This window comes from Dendrobates tinctorius, unplaced genomic scaffold (genome assembly GCF_039654945.1).
Source record: "Dendrobates tinctorius isolate UK_male_01 unplaced genomic scaffold, ASM3965494v1 ptg000201l, whole genome shotgun sequence".
NCBI lineage: Eukaryota > Metazoa > Chordata > Amphibia > Anura > Dendrobatidae > Dendrobates > Dendrobates tinctorius.
Genome location: NW_027361868.1, coordinates 11890966 through 11903739, shown reverse-complemented (window position 1 = coordinate 11903739; position 12774 = coordinate 11890966). Strand labels below are relative to the sequence as shown.

The following is a 12774-nucleotide window of genomic DNA, read 5'->3' as shown; positions in this document are numbered from 1 at the left end:
TGTGATTGAACTGGGCATTAATAGCTCTGGCATATCTGAAAACTAGTAATGAAGTGGCTAAGTGAACAAAATAAAAAGTAACCTGGTACATAGTTAGAACGAGGGTAGAAGTAACCTGGCACCAGGGTGATATCAAGAAACCTCAGCATTCCCCAAAGAATCTTAGAATGGGTGCATTCACACGGTATCGGGAAGGAACATTCTTAAGAATGTATCCTGATAATCGTGCCTTGTGAAACGGCTGCGTATCACCCAACAAAAGATCAAAACACTTGTTCGTCAGACTGAAAGGATCTTTTGGCTTGCTTAAAATAATCATCGTTCTCAGCAGCACATCATTCTGAGTTAACAGAACGTGCTGCCGAGGACAATACAAGCCTGTGCACACTTAGTGGCCTATTGCTGAGCATCCTGTGTGTATCATAAGCACAATCAGCCTGTGTAAATGGTCCTGTGTGACCTCCGATCGGCAAACATGTCACTGAGACACTTGGTAGTTATGGATTTATTACTTACAGTCATTAAAGCGTCATATAAATACACAGTCCATATTCTTTCCACTCACTTTGGCTCCTCTTTATCAAAATTCAATTTTTATTGAAAGGTTAAATTTTCACGTACACAAATACAAAATAAGCAAAAAAAAAAAAAATACTAACGGACAATATCAGCATCAATATATCATAGAGTATATTATTATAATGTCCAATAAAACATCAAGTTATGGGAAGAAAAAGGAGGGCAGGGAACATTTTAAGCCATCAGTACTACAATTATGAAGTTACTAAAATCCAATGAAAACCATACATAGTGCAGCCAGGCACCACAAAGAAGGGTTGAAGATCACTCCTACTTGGCTTACCAAATGATATCTACATACAGAAAAGAGGAGACCATATCTCAGAAACAAAGAGGCACAGGAACGAAATAAAAACGCCGGATTCAGGAGAACACCGACATTTACACCAGGTAAAAAATAGATATTAACAGCAAGCGACGAGTCCTTTATCAGTGAGACTCATACATTGCAGAATGTTAAGGACTTTTGACTCTTCTTTAAAACTAACATCCGTTCTACTGTAGCCTTTAATAATCCATACCCTGCTCATATGACCTGAGTGTTCAAGTGTAGGGGGAAGTCACGAGGGATAGATCCAGGGCCTGCGTTATGGGGCGATGAGGGCAGAGTGGGCACTTGCCCAGGGCCCCCAGGCACAGAGGGCCCCCTGCTGTGTCCCCTCTAGTCTACTGTTGTAATCAGGCTTGGACTGGTCTATCTTAGAATCGGTGGATCCTCCGGTGGGCCACCACAACCTTTACAGGAGTTGCACATAATGGTTTTTGCAGTGATCGGGATTGAGGACCTTCCCTGATCACTGCATCTTGCTGTTTACCAGGGAGCTGAGGGCCCTATCAACAGACAATCCGGGCCTCCTTCTCCCATAATGGACAGAGCAGGGCACCCAACAGCTACAGTGTGTCAGTCATATGGGCTCCTTTAGATCTTGACTTGGATTATCTTTGACCTTATCTACCTTATGTCTCATTCCTGGTTTTGTCACTTGGTTTTCGCTCTCCTCTCTTAATTTTTACATAAGCCTGTGAGTTTGTTTTTCCCAAACCTGACTAATCCTGTGTGCTCACCTATACACAACAACGCCTTTACTTGCTGCATCCCACAATCAGCCCAATACTGTCATGAGGAACCCTACCGGCGGCCTCCCTGCTGAAATGCAAAAAATGATCCAAATGACAACACCATGGAAATGATGGAAAATGGTGAATTAAAAGTAATTGTATGTTGTATCACATGGGCTTAGAAAGAAACAGCAGCTATTGTTTTGTCACAGAATCAAGGCTTTAAGCATAACTAAAAAAGCAAACTTTATTAAAATATCACTAAATAGTCACATGACAAATGCAAACCACATATCGAGAAGTGTGAACCAAATAAACAAGATGATCGTGCCAAGCTAGGATTTCATTTTACACTGTTCTCCTAGGTAAAGATTGCGAGTATTCCCTGTATATGCTGCTCGTCCGCTATACGCATATGTTGGCCATTGATTTTCATTGTAAAAACAAGTATTCTGCACAGTATAGGTTTCTTTACTGGGTCCCTCTATTTCATGATGCTTTCCAATACTCTGAAATAAAATGTACGCCAACATTTACTGATCCTGCATAACGCCACTCTTTGGGCATTATTTGAGAAGTAACTCCAGCTGAAAAGTTTTTAGCATTCATTTTACGGCGGGTGAGAATAAGAGATGCAAAGTTTGTGATTTGCAGAAATCTCCAATGTTTAAAGGAGTGTTCTTTTTTTTATACTCCTCGTGACTATAGATATTCTGTCTATAAATTTAGTTGTTTCTTACATGATAGCAAATAGCTGCGTAAGTAAAAGACACTCCCTGTGTTCACCCAGCTTAGGGCCCATGCAGACGTCTGTGAAACTCGGTCCGAGCAAGGACCACAATGCACGGACCAAAATTAGACAGATTAATCAATGTATGCCTCAAGGGAAAAATCTCCTTATCTATGGCCAGGTAAAAAGGACATAATAGTTTGGATATTAGTTTTATGGAGCACGCAGCAACACAGAACTGCTGGTATGGCGCTAAGGCTTTCCTCTCCATTATCTGGTTGCTGTGCTTAGATGGAGAGTGGTTTTTTTCTGATAGATTAACCTGCAGGGTTCCAATCCTTAACCATGGATAATAGTGAGCTAATAAGCCAGCTCTGGGTTATATATAACCTGGAAGCATGTCTTCTGCTAACGCAGCGTATCATCACCGGCGTCTTCTCAAGCCTCGGATTGTCATACCCCTATTTACATAGCAAGACTTTGTAATATCCAGCAGGCAAGCAAATGGCCAAAAATGTGAACATATGGATACAGATAACACTGTACATACATAGTATATGACTGTATAACACTCATCTCAACACATTATATATAACTAAAGCTTAATACAGTGGATATAAAAACTCTACACGTTCCTGTTAAAATGTCAGGTTTTTGTCATGTAAAATATCAAACCAAGAAGAATCATTTCAGAACGTTTTCCACCCTTAATATCATTTAGAATATGTACAAATCCATTGCTAAACAAACTAAAATCATTTTGGGGGAAAAAAAATAACAAAACTAAAATAATGCAGTTGCATAAGTGTGATTATAATTGGGGATGTGGTTGTAATCACAATGAACCAATCACATTTAGGCCGGGGTCACACATGCGAGAAAGCTGCATGATTCTCGTGCGAGTCTCTCGCATCAACACCCGGCACTGCCGCCGTCACTCGGACCGGAGCATGCGGCTGCATGTATTTCTATACAGTGCCGGATGTTGATGCGAGAGATTCGCACAAGAATCGTGTGAGTTTCTCGCATGTGTGACCCCGGCCTTGCTCTCATGTTGCATAGTAGTCAGTACACAGCTGCCATCATTTACTGTGATTCTGATTAACTTCAAATAAAGGATAGTAGGTTTTTACAGCAACTTTATTAGTTGCATAAACAGCTTACAACACAGCAAAGGGATTTCATTTTTAAAAGTTATCAGTCTGGAGAAGGGTACAAAATTTTTTTTCAAGGCATTAGATATACCATAGAACATGGTGAAGACACTCAAAAAGAAGTGACTTATATTTGTCCCAATATTGACATTACCTAGAACTGGACGTCCCTCGAAGATTGATGAAAATACAAAAAGGAAATTGGTCCAGGAGGCTGCCATGAAGCCTACAGCAACATTAGAGGAACTGCAGGAATTTGTGGCAAGTACCGGATGTGTCCTGCATGTGATAATCTCCATGTTCATCATATGTCTGGCCTGTGGGCTAGGGTGGCAAGACGGAAGCCTTTTCTTACAAAGACAAATATCCAAGCTTGCTTCTGTTTTGCCAAAACCTACATCAAAACTGCCAAAAGCACATGGGAAAATGTGTTATGGTCTGATGAGACCAAGTTTGAACTTTTTGGCCATAATTCTAAAAAGTATGTTTCGCGCAAAGTCAACACTGCGCATCACCAAAGGAATACCATACCCACAGTGAAGCATGGTGGAAGCAGCATATTGTTTCGGGACTATTTTTCAACTGCTGGAACTGGAGCTTAAGCCAAGGTAGATGGGATTATGAACAGTTCCAAATATCAGTCGATTTTGCAACAAAACCTTCAGATCTCTGCTAAAAAGCCAAATAGGAATAGGAAATTCACCTCTCAGCATGACAACAAACTTAAGCATACCTCTAAATCAACAAAAGATTGACTTCACCAAAAGAAGATCAAAGTTTTGGAATAGCCCAGCCAAAGCCCAGACCTGAATCCAGTTGAAAATCTATGCCTGACCCGAAGATATCGCTGTACACAGGAGATGCCCCCACAATCTGACATCTAGGGCTACTGCAAGGAAGAGTGGGAAGAGATTGCCAATTCTATATGTACCATGCTTATAGAATCCTACCCAATAAAGAGTGAATGCTGTGATAAAATTAAAGGGGACTTCTACAAAGTATTAGTTTAAGGGTGTGCATATTTATGGAACCACATTATTTTAGTTCTTTTTTTTCCTTTCCACTTGAAAAGATTTCAGTTTATAGTTTGCTTGAATTGTGCAGATTATGGGTGACATTAAAGGTGGAAAAAATTCTGAAATAATTCTTCTCGGTATGAATTTTTTACATAACAAAAACCTGGCATTTTGACAGGGGTGTGTAGACTTTTTATAATCAAATGTATATTAGAGCACAGGACATTTATATGTATGAAGTTGTTATAGTGATCAACTTATAAAATTACTGCAGTTTGTAGCAATCAGAGGCGGAACTTTAAGTTCTTGATCCAAAATGCATAATCTGCAACATCGCCCCAATTTACCAAGTGCCATTTACAATACCAGTGACTTCTTATGTGGGAAAGAGGACAATGGGCACTCACAGCCACCAGGGCTCAAGTGCCCCAATATCCTGGTAGCAGTTATCAGATGTTTTTACGCTTGATGGTTGCAAACACACAGAGAAGCACAATAAGCTCGGTGGTTGCAGATTACTCTTACTAGAACTAGGTAATTACTTGAATGTTGCTAAATTTAATTTCCTAGTTTCTTTCTGAGCTGACCCTCACTAATGCTGTGGTCTGTCCAATACTTCACTTGTCCACTGAAAGTTGGGTTGTGTCCAGGGTTTGATTAGATGATCTTCAAACTGATATTCCCTACCCACAGCCTGCCCACTTAAAGGGGTTGTCCACTACTAGGACAACCCCTTCTGGATCAAAATATTTGGCCCCATAATATAATAAAGCCTATACTCACCTCCCGTGCAGGCACCGTCCCAGCTGTGTCGGCACTCGCGGTTCGGGGGCTCATGCGGCTATTGCAAAGTGTGATGTCGGCGCCCAATCAACGCTGAAGTCACTGTTCCCGCTTTCGGACAAATTGATCATGAAGAGGAAGTCCAGGCTGCAGCTGATCTCGGACTTCTTCTTTCTGTTCAATTTGACAAGAGACAGTGAGGCCCGCACTGTTTTGGCGCTAGCGTCACGTGTCACAACAGCACGGGAGCCCCGTGAGACAGAGTGCCAACACTGCGGGAACGGCACCAGCACAGGAGGTGAGTATAAGCTTTATTATTTTTGGGGGGCCAAGTGTGGGGTATGAGAAGGAGTTGACCAAGTAGTGGACAACTTCCCTTAAGTGCTACCTGTGGAGTTGCACCAGTCTTTCCCAATCGTGTTGGCCAGCACCTCCAGACGTCCTGTGACCACCAAGTCACAACATTCAGGGTAAATGAGAACAGCGTCCAATCCAGGTGTAGAAATTCAAAGGAACTTTATTCCGCCATATGAAGCATACAGAGCATACAACATTTCGACTCCACCAGGTCTTTGTCAAGTATCTACTTGACAAAGACCTGCTGGAGGTCAAAACGTTGTATGCTCTGTATGCTTCATATGGCGGAATAAAGTTCCTTTGCATTTGAATTTCTACATCTAGATTGGACACTGATCTCATTTACCCTGACTGTTGCTACTTCTTCAAGTGGGTTCCTTCGATCGAGAGCGGGCGTTCATACTTAGTGAGTGCTGTCAGCCTTTCTTTTATGTGTCTGCACCAAGTCACGACATGGCACAATACTAATTTCATTTCCTAAGTCAGCCCGTTACATAGTCACAGCTGATGAACAGACAGAGAAGGGGGCTCATACACAACTCTGATCAAATGCTGAAACAGGGAACACTTTCTTGTGTTGGGCACAAACTGGACCTGCTGGGACCCGGCACTGGAGCCTGTAGCTAAAGATCAGATCACCTTTCAAATGTTATCTTTAAATAGTACAAGGTGATTTTCTGAATTTGTTTTCTCATTTTGACTCTCATAGTTGTGATCTACCTACGATGTCAATTACAGGCCTCTGTCATCTTTTTAAGTGGGAGAACTTGCACAATTGGTGGCTGACTAAATACTTTCTTTCCCACTGTAAGTTGAATAATATAGCAATTCTTAAATAACTTTTAATTCAGTACCCGTATAACAGTACTATACACGGGGTGACTAACCCGCCAAAGCACAATATCAACAGACCTTGCTACATACAGAACACTAGTTGTACTTACTCTGTACACAAGAGAAGGGTTTCTTCTTTAACCCCACTTTTACAGGGATCCAGTTATCATGTCCCATCATTCTTAGCCAGTCCACTCGCTGAAAGGATAGCAACACATTCAGACCATAAGACTAACAATGTGAAGGCCACTTGCTCCTTTTTTCACATACTCCACCAGTGTCGTAACTTAAAAATTGGGGACCCTAATGCAAGGTCTACGACAAGACTCTCAGCTATCAAAGTCAACATCTTTAATAGCATTGGTCTTCTCATATGGGCCAAGAGGACCCTTTGGGACCCCACCCCCGGGCTCCAGGGCCTGGGTGTGATTGCAACCCCCACACTCATTACAGTTACACCCCTGCAGTCCACTCTGACATCACTATGGTTTGCCACACAACTGAAGCTCATACACAACTCACAGAGTACTACCGAACAAAAGTTATCAACAGTCCACACAGACTCTTAGCATAGACAACAATCTGAATGAGATGTCACACAGACGAGACACACATTCTACCACCCGACTCTTCACCTACTTCTCAATGACATTACATGGATCTTGTTGCACCGTACTGCTCTGGCACTTCACAAGCAGTTGACCAACCACCCAGCTTTTACACAGGCACTCTTGTTCCAGCATCCAGCTCAATAACGCTAAGACTATAGACAAGCCCAGACCCAACGACTACATAGGCCAACAATCGGTGCTCCAGCCACTTCACATGATAAGACAGCACTCCGCTTCTAACCTCTGGTGCCAAAACTGTTTTTAACAACTTCACATTGTCCCTTTCCAACAGCATTGTGGCACAGCTATACAGTGCCACAAAACTTACATCTATGCCAAGGTCCATCACTCAATTGCTCTGACCAGGCATGGTGGGGCCATCATGTACCATGACCTCACGTAATTGATGTTAAGTTCCAAAGTGGCTGGGTTGGGGTCTGTTGCGCCACTTTGTTGCAAACATATCTCTCTCTGCAGATTTAGTTCTCTTTCCAGTCTCCTTTGAGGCTCCCCTTTGTCGGACCCTTTTTTTCAGCACCACTATCTCCCTCCAGCCTTGTTCTTTTCTCTCCTTGGCAACTGGGGATGTCTGCCTCCAATTCACTTGCTGCAAGCAGCTTCTTGATATAACCTTCCCTTCAACACTTCTACATCAGAACTATCAAGTGGTAACAGATAATAATGCATCATAATTAATACATATAAAGTCAGTATGCAGCACATTGGCTCAGTGGTTAGCACTGTACAGTGGGCAGCACATTGGCTCAGTGGTTAGCACTGTACAGTGGGCAGCACATTGGCTCAGTGGTTAGCACTGTACAGTGGGCAGGACTTTGGCTCAGTGGTTAGCACTGTACAGTGGGCAGCACATTGGCTCAGTGGTTAGCACTGTACAGTGGGCAGGACATTGGCTCAGTGGTTAGCACTGTACAGTGGGCAGCACATTGGCTCATTGGTTAGCACTGTACAGTGGGCAGGACACTGGCTCAGTGGTTAGCACTGTACAGTGGGCAGCACATTGGCTCAGTGGTTAGCACTGTTGCATTTTAGCGCTGGGTTCTAATTCCACCAAGAACAACATCTTCAAGGAGTTTGTACGTTCTCCCCGTGTTTTCGTGGGTTTCCTCCGAGTTCTCCGGTTTGCTTCCACACTCCAAAGACATACTGATAGGAAATTTTGATTGTGAGCCCTGATGTGGACAGCGATGAGATACCGTAAGTGTTTAAAATAAATAAAAATTATTACATTTACCGTACCTCTCCCCCACCCAAGTTACATTGAATATGACCAAACTCGGTACAAGAATTTGTATGCAACTGAAAACTGAGTTAAAAACAGAGGTAGCCTAACCAACAAAGTTTTCCATGAATCTGAAATAACTTCATAAGTTGGTCATGGACATAATACGAATCATGAGGATAATTAGTGCATCCTTGCAGAATCACATTGACCACCATAGCATCTTCTGATGGGCCAAGCGACTGATGCAGTAGCAGGCCTTAACAGTCAACCAGATAATGGACCCTTTGCCACTAAGCTCTATTTCCTGTGGGATGATTCATGAAAACCCCTAAATCTTATTGATATGCCCTGTGTGTACGATAACAAAGTTTACAAAGGAATATAAAGTGGCGGTGTAGAAATCAAGTGACAGCTTCAACATCATTATTTCCACTCCCTCATTTTGTACAGGAGGGAACTGTCTGGCCTCTTGTAAGGTATTGTAGGTAAGAGGGCAAATGGGCTACTGGAAAATATTTTTTTACATGAATGCCATTACTTTATCATATATATTTGATAGAACAAAGGTGGGATTGGCAGCCATGCCCCATTTAAGACAATGAGTCCTGATGAGTCACAAAACCCAACAGTTTTCTAAGTTCTTCATCCACAAAAGATTTGGAGAAGGTCTGGACCTGTTTGATCTCCAGAACACCCATGGACCTTGCATCCCTCAATGTGGATTCTGATTTGATTTAGGTCCCTAGATTCATTGACATTTCCCTCATGTGCCCTTAATAATAATTTGGCACCCTCAATCTACAATTGGGTGCATTTCTGCCTTACCTCATTCCCAAAATGAAGGACTAATAGGAAATCTCTTCCCACTTTCGCACTCGACAGTAGTTGAAGACGTTTCTGCTATGGAAAATCAGCTCCACTCAAGTAAATGTAGTTTTTGGTGACGAGCACATGGATTTCAGAACAATGGAACAATCGCTGAATTGTCTGAAGCTGATATGCCGCCTGTGAATATTCCCTTCATGTTACAAACAAAACCATGTAAAAGCGCCAAACTTGAAGTTTTTGTTTAATCCAAATTCAATAATTTGGAGTTAAAAACATTTCCTAAAAGTTACTCGCTCCAAAGCCAACTGACAACATCGACAGATAGACCCATCACATGTAAATGCAAAATGTCCAGCCTCATTTCACGGAAGCCATGCTCTGTTCCATGGTCAAAAACACATCCCAATCTCCAATCAGACAATGCAACTGTTTGTTTTCACGCAGATGCCACCATGACCAGTTAAAGAAAACACTATAAAGAGGGGGATGAAGAACAGGGACCTTGCACACTACAAGGGAGGATGATGGAAGACGGTTGGCATAGGTTAGGTGGCCACATGGAGAATCAAGTCAAGCATTAAGAGGTTGGAACAGTTGTGTGCGCAATATGGTTAACGTGGACACTAAGGGTTGACTGTCCTCATATTCGATCTTATTGCCACATTTCTAGCCTACTAGCTAATTACAACTCAAATGGAACGATGCATGTATGTCGCACGTAAGTATTTATCTGGTCATTGCCCTTGTGTCTATGGACAGCATGACCCAGATTCTGCAGATAATCCAATCAAGGACTCTAGTCCAGATCTGCAGTGAAGAGAAACAGCCCTAAGAATACACATATGACTAAGACATACCTATACGTAAAGGGCATAGATACAGGGAGCACAGAGATAGCAGTTTTACATGGGCGCATGGGTGTCTGAGGGTGATCAAAACCCTATAAGACACCTGTAATATAAATGGCACGTGACCGCCCTCCATAGATCTCTCCACCCTACGGTCCTACTGAAGTAGACATAGATTAAGTGGCTAGTTTGTGGATTTATTACATTTGTGATATCTTAGCCTTACATAGGACTGCAAATATATGTATTGTCCACAAACATCACATCTTTAAGGACTTATAGATTTTGGAAAGCCAATTTATGCCCTAATGGATTTATAGAAACTCTGTGAATATTAGATCATAATGATTTTTACAATGCGCAAATGGGTATAAATATGGATGGTATTAGTATGTGATCTGCACAATATCAGAGATTCCTGCGGAGTATAGAAAGAACATGACAGTATCCCAATGCGTTGTACGTGACTAGTGTCTACTTACTCTTTCACCTCCTTGGAACTGAAGTCCAGGTATCGGTTGCTGACCCATTGAAGCTCAAACCAATCTCTGTAGCCATTGTTCCCACAGCATTTGAACTCAATCTGGAGCAGATCTATGGTCTTCTTCATGAAGCATCTCCCTGGGGTGTCTGTATCCTTGTAATAACGCATCCCGCTCTTTAGCCCATGTGCCAGGGTGCTCTCCAAAGACCCCCGAGTCACCAAACACAATACGGCAATGAAGAAAATGAAGATGTTGAAGATCATACAGATGAACAGGTAAGGTTTCAGCATTGGCCTCCATTTTGCAAATTTTGCAGGATCCAGAGAATCGTAACAGATTTTACCAGCAAACGCATTAAGGGAACAGACCAGTACCCCCATAACGATGAGGGAATTGGGCACAAAATGGCTTTCTGCATTATCCATCACTTCACTTCTCTTCCTCAGCTCAATTTTAAGAAACAATCCCATGGCAAACAGAGCAATGCCAGCTAGAACACTGCACCAGTTCAACAGCCATATCCCTTGAGCCAATTTGACACGTTTCCGCAGGTTAAACTTCATTTTCATCATCGCCATGTTGACCAAGTGAAGATCGGGGCTTTGCTTAAATCTTCAATCGTTCTTACAGTGGATGAATAAATCGATTTTGAGGTTGCCGTCAGTCCATAAATGGCGGCACAGGGTTTGGTTCTTTCATATTGACCACCCTACCCCTAAAAATAGAGGGAGAAAATGCCTTTTTCTACAAGACTTAAATGCGATTCTGAAATGTTATCGAGAGGATCTACAGCTATATCTGGTGGCCTAGTTCCCACCGACGGAGATGGCTGAAAGTTTCAGATGATTAAATCTACAAGTGCTGTACGTCACCTAAATACCTCTAATCCCCTTCATCCCATTTGTAAGAATCTCTGCCAACCTGATAATCAGCAGAAATAATCCTAGTTATACTGGTTACTGGATTTCTCCTTCCACATAGTATGATGCACTTCACAGTCTGGCAGCTACTATTCTATAATAAATGGAAAAAAAACACTTAAAAAAGTTTTCAACCATTGGGTATAGAGAAGTGTTAAGACATAAATATGTAACTTGGTTCATGTAAAAAAAAGTGAGAGAACCAAGGTAAACATCAAAAGGACCTCAATTATGACTTCAGGTCATGGTAATCGGTACACAAGAGTTTAGGGTTTGTTTGGGTTGATAATAGAATCCTAGAATGTTAGAGTTGGAAGGGATCTCCAGCGTCATCGTGTCCAACCCCCTGCTCATTGCAGGATTCACTAAACCATCTCAGACAGATGTCTATCCAGCCTCTGTTTGAAGACTTCCACTGAAGGAGAAAGCACCATAGAATAACAGAATGTTAGAGTTGGAAGGGACCTCCAAGTTCATGTCCAACCCCCTGCTCAAAGCAGGATCCACTAAACCATCTCAGACAGATGTCTGTACAGCCTCTGTTTGAAGACTTCCATTGAAGGAGAACTCACCAGCTCTCGTGGCGGCCTGTTCCATAAAAAATAGAATCATAGAATCGTAGAGTTGGAAGGGACCTCCTGGGCCATCTGGTCCAACCTCCTGCTCAAAGCAGGATTCGCTAAATCATCCCAGACAGATATCTGTCCAGCTTCTGTTTGAAGACTTCTATGTTATGATTGAGTCACCGAGGAGGAAAAAACAAAACACAAGCTCAGCCCAGAAAATCAGAGAGGTTGGAAACTAGCGGATTGCAGACCCCTAATCCTATCACACAACTAATAGTAGCCGTGGAGTGTTCCTACGGTGATCCTAGACACCTTGTCACAGCCGGAGATCTAAATAAGCCTAAAGAGAGAAAAGGGAAAAACTGACTGCCCCAGAGCAGACCCCAAAGCAATAGGCAGCCCCCAACATATAATGACGATGAAAACACTAACACAGATATAAAGATAGGTTGAGCAAACGATGGGGCCCAAGCTAACTAAAAAGGACAGGACAGAAAAGCTGCTGTCTGCAATCCGAGGAAAAACCCTGCTAAAAATATTACCAACACAACTGATAAGCAAAAAGGACCCTGAAGTCACTAGACTTCAAACCCTATATCAGCACTCAGAATATTCTGAAAGCAGAGCAAAAGAGAACACTGATCAAGGAATAAGAATCCAGCACACCGCCAGCTGGGGATGGCTGAACTCAAAAAACAAGGTAAACAAAACCAAAACTAATAAGTTCAATAGCAGAGCAAAAACTTATCTTTGGGAAGCAG

General features: G+C 42.3%; 1 protein-coding gene across 1 annotated transcript in view; it reads right to left on the bottom strand.

Moving 5' to 3' along the window:
- PRPH2 (peripherin 2) overlaps window positions 1-11393 on the bottom strand; it is a 30671-nt gene extending 19278 nt beyond the window's left edge. Inside the window, exon 1 of the mRNA XM_073553432.1 lies at window positions 10525-11393. Coding sequence (XP_073409533.1) covers window positions 10525-11105 — 581 coding nt within the window. The 5' untranslated portion in view covers window positions 11106-11393. The remainder of the gene's footprint in view (window positions 1-10524) is intronic.
- Between the last annotated feature and the right edge of the window lie 1381 nt (window positions 11394-12774).